Source organism: Abramis brama (assembly GCF_963993115.1).
Source record: "Abramis brama genome assembly, chromosome: 1".
Classification (NCBI taxonomy): domain Eukaryota; kingdom Metazoa; phylum Chordata; class Actinopteri; order Cypriniformes; family Leuciscidae; genus Abramis; species Abramis brama.
Genome location: NC_139963.1, coordinates 72,582,385 through 72,594,658, shown reverse-complemented (window position 1 = coordinate 72,594,658; position 12,274 = coordinate 72,582,385). Strand labels below are relative to the sequence as shown.

The window sequence follows — 12,274 nt, the reverse complement described above, 5'->3', positions numbered from 1 at the left end:
TTCTGGTTAGGGTTTGAACATGTTCTTGATAAGTAAGATGTGAGTCAAGATAGACTCCCAAATACTTATACGCTGATACAATTGAAAGCGTTTGATTAGAAAAAGTGATAGGATTGGATATGGATAGCTGTCTCCTAGATGAGTAAAAATACATGCATTGTGTTTTCTTGACATTAATAAGTGTTAAATGATTATCTTGCAGCCAGTTATGTAAATGCTGCAAATCTGTGTTAAGTTTGTAATTGATTGTGTCAATATTAGAACCAGAAAGAAAAATAACAGTGTCATCAGCATATAGCAAAGAACTAGAAAAATTAAGAACACAAGGAAGATCATTAATATACATAAGGAAAAGTAAAGGACCTAAAATACTGCCCTGTGGAACTCCCATAGAACACACTTGTGGCTGTGATGTTACTGTGCCGATTCTTACAGTCTGAGATCTGTCACTTAAATATGATATAAACATATCTATTGCGGAAGATGACAAATGAAAAGAAAGAAGTTTGTTTAACAGAATTTGATGATTGACTGTATCAAAAGCTTTCTGAAAATCTATGAATATAACTCCAGTAATCTGACCCTTGTTTAGAGACGCACGTATTTGCTCAGTGAGAAGCAGCAAAGCCGACATGGTTGACCGCAAGGGTCGAAAGCCATGCTGGCAATCACTGAGCAGGTTATTATTTTCAAGGTGGTTGATTAGTTGATTATATAATATTTTTTCAAGCAACTTGGAAATGGTTGGGAGAATTGCAATTGGACGGTAGTTGGAAACATTGGTTGGATCATCAGACTTAAACATTGGGGTGATCTGGGCCGTTTTCCACATGGCAGGAAATACTGATTGTCTAATACACAGATTAACTAAATGATGAAAGAGTGGTATAAGAGTACTGGCATGAGTTTTAAGAAAAATCATGTTTAAATTATTTACATCACAAGCATGAGAAGCATTCAGAGAACACAAAATATTAGTTATATCATTTTGTACGATTTCAGAAAAGGAGAATTCCAGAGATAATGCTGGTACTGATGTGAGAAACAGAGGAATAGTAAATTTAGAGGTTAATTCTTGTACAGATGCAATAAAATACTCATTAAAAGAATTAGCAATTTTATCATGATCAGTGAGAAGAGTACCATTTATGGATATTTGTAAACTATTATTATTTTTAATTTTATTTTCACCAGTTATAGATTTCATTGTTCGCCATAATGTTCTTGGGTTGGAAACTGTTCGACTAATTTGATTTTCAAAATAAGACTGTTTTGCTTTGTATAATTCAAAATTACACTTATTTCTAAACTGTGTGAAAATAAGCTTAGCTTCAGGTGTTTTTAATAGTCTGTAGGCTTTCAAGGAAGAGGCCTTCTTTTTTAGGAGCTGTAAAATGTCAGGAGTTACCCAAGGTACTGTATTTTGTCTAATATGTATTTTACAGGTAGTTGTATATTTTTGACGTATTGTCTCCACTCTTCTATGGAAATTTAACAGGACATGATCGGGATTTTGCAAAAACATCTCGTTACTCCAATCAGTATCAGCAAATTCAGCATTAAACTGAGACAATTTTGAATTTGGTACTTTTTTAATGTAATTATTTTTATGACATTTTGGCTGTTTAAAACATTTCCTAATGACATATATGAGTGAATGATCTGAAACTGCTGTATTTATCACTCCTGATATGCCATACTTGGAGGGTTGATTAGTGAAAATAAGGTCCAAAATAGAATTTCGTGTTTTACCAAATCTGGTGGGATCTTTAATTAATTGATGAAGACCATATTTTATGGCAGTTGTTTTCAGAAGTTTAGATGAATTATCAATCCAATTTAAATTCATGTCACCAAGAATAACAAGCTCCTTAGTTTTAACCGATTTTATTAAGTCCGAGAACTGCAATAAATATGCAGTTGGACTGACATTTGGAGGCTTGTATGTGACAATAATAGTAACTGAAAGTTGATTTGTAAAATGAATAACTAATTGAACTGACTCTGATACTGTTGAAAGTTTTACTATAGAATGTGCATATTTTTTATTTACATAAAGAGCAACAGTTCTATCAGTCCTGTCTTTGCGATATAATAAATAGTTTTCAATCGCAAGAAAGGAATCTGATATAACAGGAGTCAGCCATGATTCAGATATTGCCATAACATGAGCCTTTGTTTGAGTAAACATGATTTTAAATTCATCCAGTTTGGGAACAAGGCTTCTCATATTTAGATGGCAAATTTTGAAACCTCTAATTCTACCAAGTTGGCATAAAGTAACTGGATTTTTCCTTAGACACAATGGTCTTTTTTGTGCTCTAACAGGTTTAGAATTAAAGCCTGGGATAACAGGAGGAGAATTTAATAACAACTGAGGTGTAATCGATGTGCCTACAGGTTGTTGAAAGCACTGCGGTTGAGATAAATCCATGTGTGGGACACCTGCATGTGTGGGACACCTGCATAACATGAGTATAAAATCCCAGGAAATATAAAAAAGCGGACATAAAGGCATTTTTGCCCGGACCAGGGTTAAGTTCAATATTTCCGATAAATAAAAGAACAGAGAGTAAGAGTCTTAATGAGGACTTTCGGCGCTTATCTACGATGACGGCCCCGAAGAAGTTCGACAATTAAGGCTAATTAAACAGGACGTTTCTGAATGGTTGAGTAACGTAATGTCTCTTTTATCTATCTTTGTGTGTACTGGCAGGGTAGAGTAGTGAGATACGAACGCTATGTGTTTACTGATGTAAGTTATACCCAAGACTTTTTTTTATGAACGTTAATGTGCAGTGCAGTACGAAAATGTTTTATGTTTTAAGAAAACATTCAAGTACATCTAACATAGTATTGTAACTTCATTGATATTCCTGTTCCAGGTGTCTTTGTGGAAATTGTGGGCAAATGCCTACAGAGGCTGAGAATATATGCTGCAGGGAGATTAGATACCACAGGTACAGTACTTTTCCTAAATTGTATTGCTATTATGCAATTATCTTGTAAAAATATCAGGGCAGTTACCATATTCATAATTTGTAGGTTTTAAGAAGATTACAGCAGCTGGAAAATCCACCTCAATGTATGGTTGATCATCCAGGCCTGGAACCTGTTTGTTTAAATCTGTTCTCGCTTCAGAATGCATTAAACATCTACCGAGCAGACTATGGGCCTTTAGGTTTAAGGGGAATGGAAAGGTAAGTTGTGTTTTGATTTATTTCAGTCATAATTTTCTATTGTAACATAAGAAACTGCAGTGCAAAGCATAAAGTTCACTATGGGTAACTGATCAACTCTAGTGTAATTATTAATAACCACGTAACATACCATTCAGCATTAAATACCAAATAATGAATAGACACAAAACTGTTTGGACTAACATTTATCGACAGAAATACTGTTTTACTAAATTCCACAGAGGTATGTAATAAGTTATTAACAAACAAAAATGCAGTAACAGCAAAAATAATTGTCAAAAAACAAACAGCAATAAAAAAATGAAATTTTCACAACAAAAAATGGTTAAATTTTCTCAGCCGTTACAGGTTTTTGGCATACAGAAGTGTTGGGGCATTCTGGGCTGGAGAATCAGGGTTGTGCTGCCCTCCTGTGTGGTGCGACGAATACGGGCAGAGTTCCCTAATGCACATGGACAATATGTAGGGTTCAGACCTGCCCTTGATTAAACCTAGACACGTAGCTGTTTATCACTTCCTGTTTGTCTGGTTTGTCAAACTGGGACGAGAGATTCTCAGGTATGGAGATCTTCAGGATATCGTCCATGTAAGGGGTTGGGTCCACAACAACGTTCTCAAAGATAATTTCCAACAGGTTGTCCACGTACTCTGTACAAAAAATCAGTTTACTCTGAAGTTGAGTTGCTCACTTAGTGTTGTGGCTACATGGTTTTGTACATAAAATTGTCTATAAGGTGTCTTGTTTAAAAAAAAAAAATTATACAAAATTTATGTTGTGCTTCTGATATTATGTCTGTACATAGAATGACTATTTTGCATTTAAATAAAAGTTGTTACACTCACGGAAGGTTGGTTCTACTTTCACTGGCTTTGCAGAGCATTGTCCTTTCTTGTATTTTGGGAAAACCACCTTAAATAGTGGCTCTCCAGCTGCTGTCGTGGCTTGGGGACGCCCAGCATTCTCATTAAAATGTAGGGCTGCCAGGTAGAGTCTATAGAGAAGAAATAATGGTTAAACATTACCTAGGTCACGCTTGCGTGTTTGAAAATGTGTATACAGTACCAGTCAAAAGTTTGGAAACACTACTATTTTTAATGCTTTTGAAAGAAGTCTCTTATGGTGCGTTCACACCGGACGCGAATAGCGCGTCAGGCGCGAGTGATTTCAATGTTAAGTCAATGCAAAGACGCGTTACGCGCGTAAAAAATTCCTGTGGCGCGAATGAGGCGTTTAGCGCGGCGCGGTAGACGCGAATTCGCCTCGTTCGCGCGAATGACTCGAATTGAGCGTCTGGTGCGTTAAGCGCGTTACGCGCGAATGATTTTATTAGTGCTATTTGTGCATTCACGCGTTTGACGCGAATTCGCGTCTGCCGCCCGAGTTGAAAAATCTGAACTTCTGCGTCAATTCGCGCCGCATTAACCAATCAGGAGTCTACTTGCATGCTGCTGTCACGTGGTGAAGTGACAGTATATAATGTTATTTTATGTTCGGCCTCAATAAATTATTTTGTAATATGACTAAAATGCACAATAAAGCAAATAAAAACATAAAACTCGATTTCAATATATGAGAGATACTCATTTTGTATTGAATGCTATTTATTCCATATCTATTCTAGATTATATGAAACATTATTAATCTAATGTAAAGACAACAAACACAATTTAGTGTATAAAAACAAACAAAAATCACAGGACAGGTTTCACTTTTGAAGGCTGGCTCCATTTATTATCAAAACAAAAATAAATCACAGATTAGGTGCGGGCGAGGGTGAACCTCGAGCCGGGCTGTACAGCGCGGGCTCGCCAGGCAGAGACCACTCGAGGCCGAGGCCTTATACGGCCTACGCTGTCCTCGTCAGCGTCCTCACCGTTAGGTCCACCAAACCTAGCTCATGGAGCAAATTGTGAAACTCCTGAAACCCTCCGGAGGGTTTGGTGGACCCGAGTACAGCGACGATGTCCCCTAAGCAGCTGTTTCTGCTCTCCAGAGCATATACGAGCGGTGATTCTCTCGATTAATGCTAATGCTCGATAAACAAAAAAAAGATGGCCGCCAACAGGTTTCGAAACTTTCGCCTCTGACGCGCGTAAATTTCGCTTCAAACTTTTGATTTTACGCGCGTCAATTTCGCTGTGGTCAAGCGTATAAATAGACGCGGCAGGCGCGAATTTGACGCGCTATTCGCGTCTGGTGTGAACGCACAGTTATGCTCATCAAGCCTGCAGTTAAAAACAAAAAAAAACAGTAATATTATGAAATATTATTACAATTTAAAATAATGGTTCTCTTTTTTAATATACTTTAAAATGTAATTTATTTTTGTGATGCAAAGCTGAATTTTCATCAGCAAGTACTCCAGTCTTTGGTGTCTTATGATCCTTCAGAAATCATTCTAATATGCTGATTTATGATCAGTGTTGGAAACAGTTGTGCTGCTTAATATTTTTTTATAACCTGAGATACTTTTTTCAGGATTATTTGATGAATAAAAAGTTAAAAAGAACTGTATTTATTTAGAATAGAAATCTTTTGTAACAATATACACTACCGTTCAAAAGTTTGGGAACAATAACTTTTTTTTTTTAAAGAAATTAGTACTTTAATTCAACAAGGATGCGTTAAATTGATAAAAGGTGATGGTAACGATTTATATTGTTAGAAATGTTTTTATTTTGAATAAATGCTGTTTTTATAAATAAATGCTGTTAACGTTTTACTCATCAATGAATCCTGAAAAAAGTATTCCAAAAAAATATATTAAACAGCACAACTGTTTCCATCATTGATAATAACTGAGTATCAAATTATCATATTAGAATGATTTCTGAAGGATCATAAGACCCCAAAGACTGGAGTACTTGCTGATGAAAATTCAGCTTTGCATCACAAAAATAAATTACATTTTAAAGTATATTAAAAAAGAGAACCATTATTTTAAATTGTAATAATATTTCATAATATTACTGTTTTTTTTGTTGTTTTTTTGTTTTTAACTGCAGGCTTGATGAGCATAAGAGACTTCTTTCAAAAGCATTAAAAATAGTAGTGTTTCCAAACTTTTGACTGGTACTGTACACTCCTTTCCCAATTATACTGATTTACCTGCATAACATTCCCAGGAAAGAAAACACAACATTCTTTGGTGCAAAGCGCAGAATTACGCTGTGGAACGCCTCTAGTGATGAGGTCTGATGGTGAGGGCTCAGTTTTTCAACATCCTTCAGAATCCTCTTGTTTCTGAGTATCTTCTCTAATCGAGAGAAGGCAGTTGTTCCTGGTGTGGGAAAGTGGAAGTTATTAAACTTTATATTTAAATACAAATAAATAAGAAAAAAAATGATGCCTGTCATATACACATAGACACATCAGATATATTGACACTGCTAATAGGGTAAACACCTGCTCTCAACCACTTGCTCTTATCCGTTGTATTGCGCTGCGGATGCAAACACTGTGGGAAAATGGGATCATCATGTGTGTGCATGTCTTGGATATGATTAAGAATTGATGTCCACTTTGCCACTCGCTCTGGCCCTGATGAAGAAGAAGCCGCCGTCCAATATATGTGGTTTTTTATACTGCGATACCACTTCTGCAGTTTTTCACTGTCTTTCTTCTGAGCAATCTTCAGCAGTTTCTTTGATACTCCTAATAATATAAACAAACTGCAATTCAGCCATGCAGAAAAATCCAGTGTTTATTGAACACAATATAATAAAAAGGAAGTTCTGGTCAAAGGTATGGTTTTGTATCATAATGTTTTGTAATAAAATTTCACTGATCTGATTAAAAATAATAGTCTGTGAGACTATGACAGTAATTAGGCACATAAACAACACATACTCAGACAGGAGCTAATACCTTTTTCAATGTGCCATACATCGTAATACTGTTTGATGTTGGCCTCCCGCAGGTATTTTTGTATTTGAGGGTGCCGGTCTGTAACAATGCTGTCAAAAGTCACACCGTGTGCCCTCAAGAGATCAAGGCTCCTCCTCAGACCCTCTTTCTCCATGTTGTTGCTCCCTCCAACTTCATTACTCTGATTAGAAAATAAAGGGCATACATGACAATTGTTGTCAATGACTGTTATGTTAGCGAATAACACAGTAAACAATCCCTGTGCCTTTTTTCTGTACATTTACTTTGTTACATTGCATATGCATTACATCTTGCATAAGTCTGTAATGTTAGACTCACCTGAACTAGTTGCAGATCAATAATAGTGTTGGTCCTTAGGTCCATCACTGAGTAACTTCCAAACTTGGCTGAATGACCTTTACGTAGAGAAGTAATGTTTACTTTGTATTACATTCAGTATTTATTATTTATTATTATTACTCTGTAAGTTTTGCCTTCACAGCAATATGTAAACTGAGTCAGTTGTTCAGCATTTAGTACCTGGTGAATCTGCCCTCATGTCTCCGCCCAGGACAATGTTCTGCTGCTGTCTGAGCTGCTGCATCATGCCATCCTGTGCCGTCTTCCAGCTATGTACAATTGCAGGCTGTATGAACCTCCGGGCATGATTTCTAAAGGTGGTGTATTGGATCATTTTCAGGTTCATTGCCTGGAATATCTAGGGTCAGAAAAGAGGATTCCTTCATTTAGCATGACTTCGGGGACAGTATGTTCATTTATTTATGTTCAGGGTTGATCTTTGTGATATTACTTGCAATAGTAAATTATAGGCTAACCTACCCGTTTAACTTTGAAGAAAGAGGCACCATTGGCATACACTGCAACAGAAAGCTGGAGGTTCCCTGCAGGAGTGCTTTGTATAATTGGCTGACTATTCCATTTCCTGAAGAAGTCACAGTGTGGGCAGCGTTGTTCAACAGAGAGGAATGTGCCAAATACTTTTCTCTGTACATTGGTAACACGCTGACACACAGGGCACTGCTCGAAGAGCTGCAGCAGGCAGTTTTCATAAACAATGTAAGTCGCTGTCTTGTAAACCGGCTTTGAAGACTCAAATCTATTAGAATAATAAAGAGTTGCTTAAATAATTTCCAAATTCCACATAACATAAAAAGACAAATTTATACTATCGAACTGATTGCAATCTTGAACAAAAAAATAGTCTTGTCACTTACGTCACATCTGTTGGCTCAGCTGGATCATCGATAGGCTCTTCCACGTTCATACTTGAGCTGGCTCCAGAAGGGTCCTCCTCTTCCTCCTCTAGCTCCAAGCGAGATCTCTTATTTGGCCTCTTTATTGGTGTAGATGATAGCAGTGGTATTGACTGGCCAACACCAATATCTGGGTATAACATAGTTGTCTGTGTGCCTGTTACATAATAGTTCACATTTTAATACCGTGTAGTAATATAAATTAAAAAAATAAAACAACAATAAATATTATTACTGACAATAACGCAAAAAATTAATATATGACTTCACACTATATAAAATCTGGATCAGCAAACCTGTGCTTTTGTAGTGCGGACGTAAAGTTTTCATTGAGAGCTGGCTGGCCACATGTTGCACCATGTCCAATTCTTCCGATGTGCTTGCCTATACAAAAGCAAATAATTGATCAGATTACATCATTTATTCCGGCGTAATATTGAAAAACATCCATTAGAGTATTTATAGTCTTGAATCATATGCATTTGCAGGATGTAAACAATATTTTGTAGGTATTGTGTTACCATTCATCTTCATGCAGTTATAACTGTTTTTTTTTTGTTTTTTACATTAACGTTACTTCTTAACATCAGTAACAGACACCATTATAAACCATATACAAAAGTAAGCTTAGTGTAGTATTACCACGTTAACTTTAACACCTGTGCTGTGTACACATTTTTTAATAACACCATAACGCGTTGTTCATTATAAACGTGGGATTATGAATTATATTGAGAACGTCATATATAGAAAACATGCCATAATGTACCCTGAGTATAAACAGCCGCATTCATAATGAAGCGTGCAGCAAGCGATTTGCAAAGATTAATATAAAGATTAATAAAACTCACTTGTTCTTCTGGAGGTTCAGCAGGAACACGAATGGTTGGTACTGATCCTTTTTTGAGGAGCAGCTTTTTAGCAAATCCAGCTTTATACTGACCCTCGTTTATAAAGCAGTCTGGTGAAAAATGATTAGCGCAAACATACAAACATTCGTGTTGATCGTGGGGAATATTCCCTTCAAAAGCAAAACTCAGCCACTGCGTTTTCAGCGGTTCTGATTTAGGAAGAGTAAAATGACTGATGTGCTCCTTATTGCACCCAAGAACAGAACACCACAATCGCTTGGACGCCATTATGCTCATAGACAGTTCTCCAGGGTATCAACAATGATGCGCGGACTATGATTGACAGAGCGAGGGCGGGACTGTGTTGAAACGCTGCTGTCAATCAAAGATCGTAGGAGGGGCGTCGATTTTGTGACGTCACAATATCGAACAGCTCAATTTCAAGAGAGTCAAACATATAAGGAGATTAAAAAAAAAACACTGGATGGATTTTTATCATTTTATGATGGTTGTGTTCAGGCACTGCCAACACACATTTCAGTACAATCAGCTTGTAAAAGTGCATGTACCATTATATGACCCCTTTAAGTATATAAGAGTAAAGTAAAATAATGTAAAGCTTTAGCAGATCTGTTCCAGTATGACACTTGAGATCGATATCCATTCATTCCCTTCACAGATCTTAAACTTTGACTTTTGACTTGACGAGACAATCACACAGACGAACACAACATCGCTCAGGTCTGAATGAACTCAACATATTCTCCTCATGCTCGCTGCTGCTGCACTAAATGTTTATTTCAGAAGGAAGACGCCAGAAAAGACGCACAAGTATCGCTGTGATCGACGAAAACAATACAGAAATGAGTCTGTCGCTCAATCAAACTGTATAAAGTGTGTGATGGTTGTGTAAATATGAGAAATACCGTGAACTGCTCTCCTCACCTCAGGAGACTCGACACTGAAAAACAATGAGGGAAGAGAGACGGCGCGAGCGAGCGGCCGGCGACGTCATCGACCTCCAACGCACGCGCGTACGGGACACCCCCGCAGCCAATCAGGGCCACGCAGATTCAGCTTCACTAGTAGCCTTCCATTATTATTATTATTATAGAATTGAAGTGACTCCAGTTACTAAAGGTGAAAGGAACTTTTTCAAGTGAAGCACAAAATAGTCAGAATAGGCAGAGGAGGATTATGGGGTTAAAATTGTTGCATTATTCCAGATTAGATTAATATTCACAAATAAATGTAAAGAGATTCACAAAAATGTATCAAATTCACAAATAAATAGATTAAGATCTGCAAATAAATGTAAGGAGATTCACAAAAAAATATCAAATTCACAAATAAGATTTAAGATAAAAATAAGATTTGCAAATAAAAAAATATTTACAAATGTTTTATTATTTAACAAACACAACTCTGCCTGGCATTAATTTGTGAACCGCTTTCTGTGCATTTGTGAATCCCCTCACGCATTTGTGGATTTTGAAAGGCTATATATATAGGCTGTCGGTTGTTAATTTATCATAGTTATCTCTCATAATTCCTTATTATGTTGTTTGTATAACTAATAATTTCTCCTCTTACGTACACTTTCCATCTAATACTTGCCGTAGTTTCATTCGTATTTAGTTAAAAATATTTATCAATACAATTCTCCACAAATTTAATAAACGCTGGGTCTTGTAACAAAGTTTGCAACCTCCATCTGGAACAATGCTGAAATCTACCCAAATGTATCTCCATAGATACTGCTGCATGATCACTGATTATTATACCAGCATTCTTTCACATATGTGCAGGGACGGACTGACAATCTGTGCTTCTGGAAAAGTCCAGAACGGCCATCCAACCGAGGGCCGTCGGCACAAAAAAAATCACTTATATATGCTACGTGTAAACAAACAACTGAGGAAGAAGAGTCGGTCTAGCCACTGACATAAAGTTAGTTTTATAAGGCTTACCTATAGGTCTACTGCACTTTTAAATTTGCTTACATGATATTTGTATCGCCGATGATCACAGCATCGCGTTACGTTTCGCAAAGAGGGGAGAAACGGTTCTGGGTGGATATCTCGAAAACTGGGAGGGGCGGAGAGATTCTTGCTCTGGTCCTGGCTTGAGTCTTCCGCCGCGGAACCACCCACCGCTGCTGTGGTGTGTCGGAGCCGGAGTGAACGAAACCATGGCTGATCGTGACCTGGACGCTTGGGACCAATGCTGAGAAACGCACGGAGTAGACGAGTTCTGGGTCAGTGGATTACTAATCGACGCAGCGGCGCGTGCTGATTCAAGAGCTAAACGCCGGTCTCTCAGTTCGGCTTGTCTCATTAAAAGGTCGTGGATCTGTTTCTCAACAGCTTCCAGCTCAGACTGTACCGCGTGCAACTCGAATGTGTCCTCACCTGCACCAAAAGGTAGACTACATACATCTGATATATTCGCCATTTTAACAGATGGACAGTAAGTTAGCAACGATGCTACCAGTGATGCTATCAATATTGATACTAATTTATGACTGTCTTGGATATAATCCGTCTTTTTAGTGTTACGGGTGTAGAGTAGACGCACGATAGGCGAAAAAGTATTTGTTTGTAAGTGAGTGTGGAGAAGACGCGTTCAGCCGTGATCCACAGGAGTAACCTATAAGAGTATCCGATGTTGGATCACAAATCGGCTTGAGACGCGTCTGCTCAACAGTCCGCGTTGTAACTATGAGGTTTGAGCAGTAGTGCTTCTCATTGAGGAAAAGTAGAAAATGTTCGTTGTAAGTGAGTTTAAAGAGAAAAAAAAATCACGGATTATGAATCAAATCGATAGAGCTCCAAACACAGACAACGCGTTCAGACGCGACGCATGCGCAGATCAATAGGGCAATGTGCATACAGTGCATGTCTCAGTCTTCTGTGACCTTCAGTCAGTGCAGTAGAACTACTCAAAAAACTATTCAATTAACGCAAGTAAATTTAATTTGTTACTTTCCGATAATTGACTGATTGATTGAATGATGATTGAGCATTATTGAAGATAGCAGAAGATAAAAGACATCTAATCTCTGGAGATCTCAGCAGAGGA

The 12,274-nt window shown here is 37.4% G+C and overlaps 1 protein-coding gene across 1 annotated transcript; it reads right to left on the bottom strand.

The window, feature by feature from the left end:
- Positions 1 to 3,375: 3,375 nt before the first annotated feature.
- On the bottom strand, positions 3,376 to 10,209 carry LOC311097027 (uncharacterized protein). Its single transcript, XM_084136493.1, has 11 exons — positions 9,194 to 10,209; positions 8,639 to 8,726; positions 8,304 to 8,499; positions 7,909 to 8,185; positions 7,609 to 7,786; positions 7,408 to 7,484; positions 7,069 to 7,249; positions 6,607 to 6,855; positions 6,310 to 6,481; positions 4,044 to 4,192; positions 3,376 to 3,848 (listed from the first exon to the last, which is right to left on the bottom strand). The coding sequence occupies exons 1-11, from the start codon at positions 9,488 to 9,490 to the stop codon at positions 3,670 to 3,672; spliced, it is 2,043 nt and encodes a 680-aa protein (XP_083992619.1). The 5' UTR covers positions 9,491 to 10,209; the 3' UTR covers positions 3,376 to 3,669.
- Between the last annotated feature and the right edge of the window lie 2,065 nt (positions 10,210 to 12,274).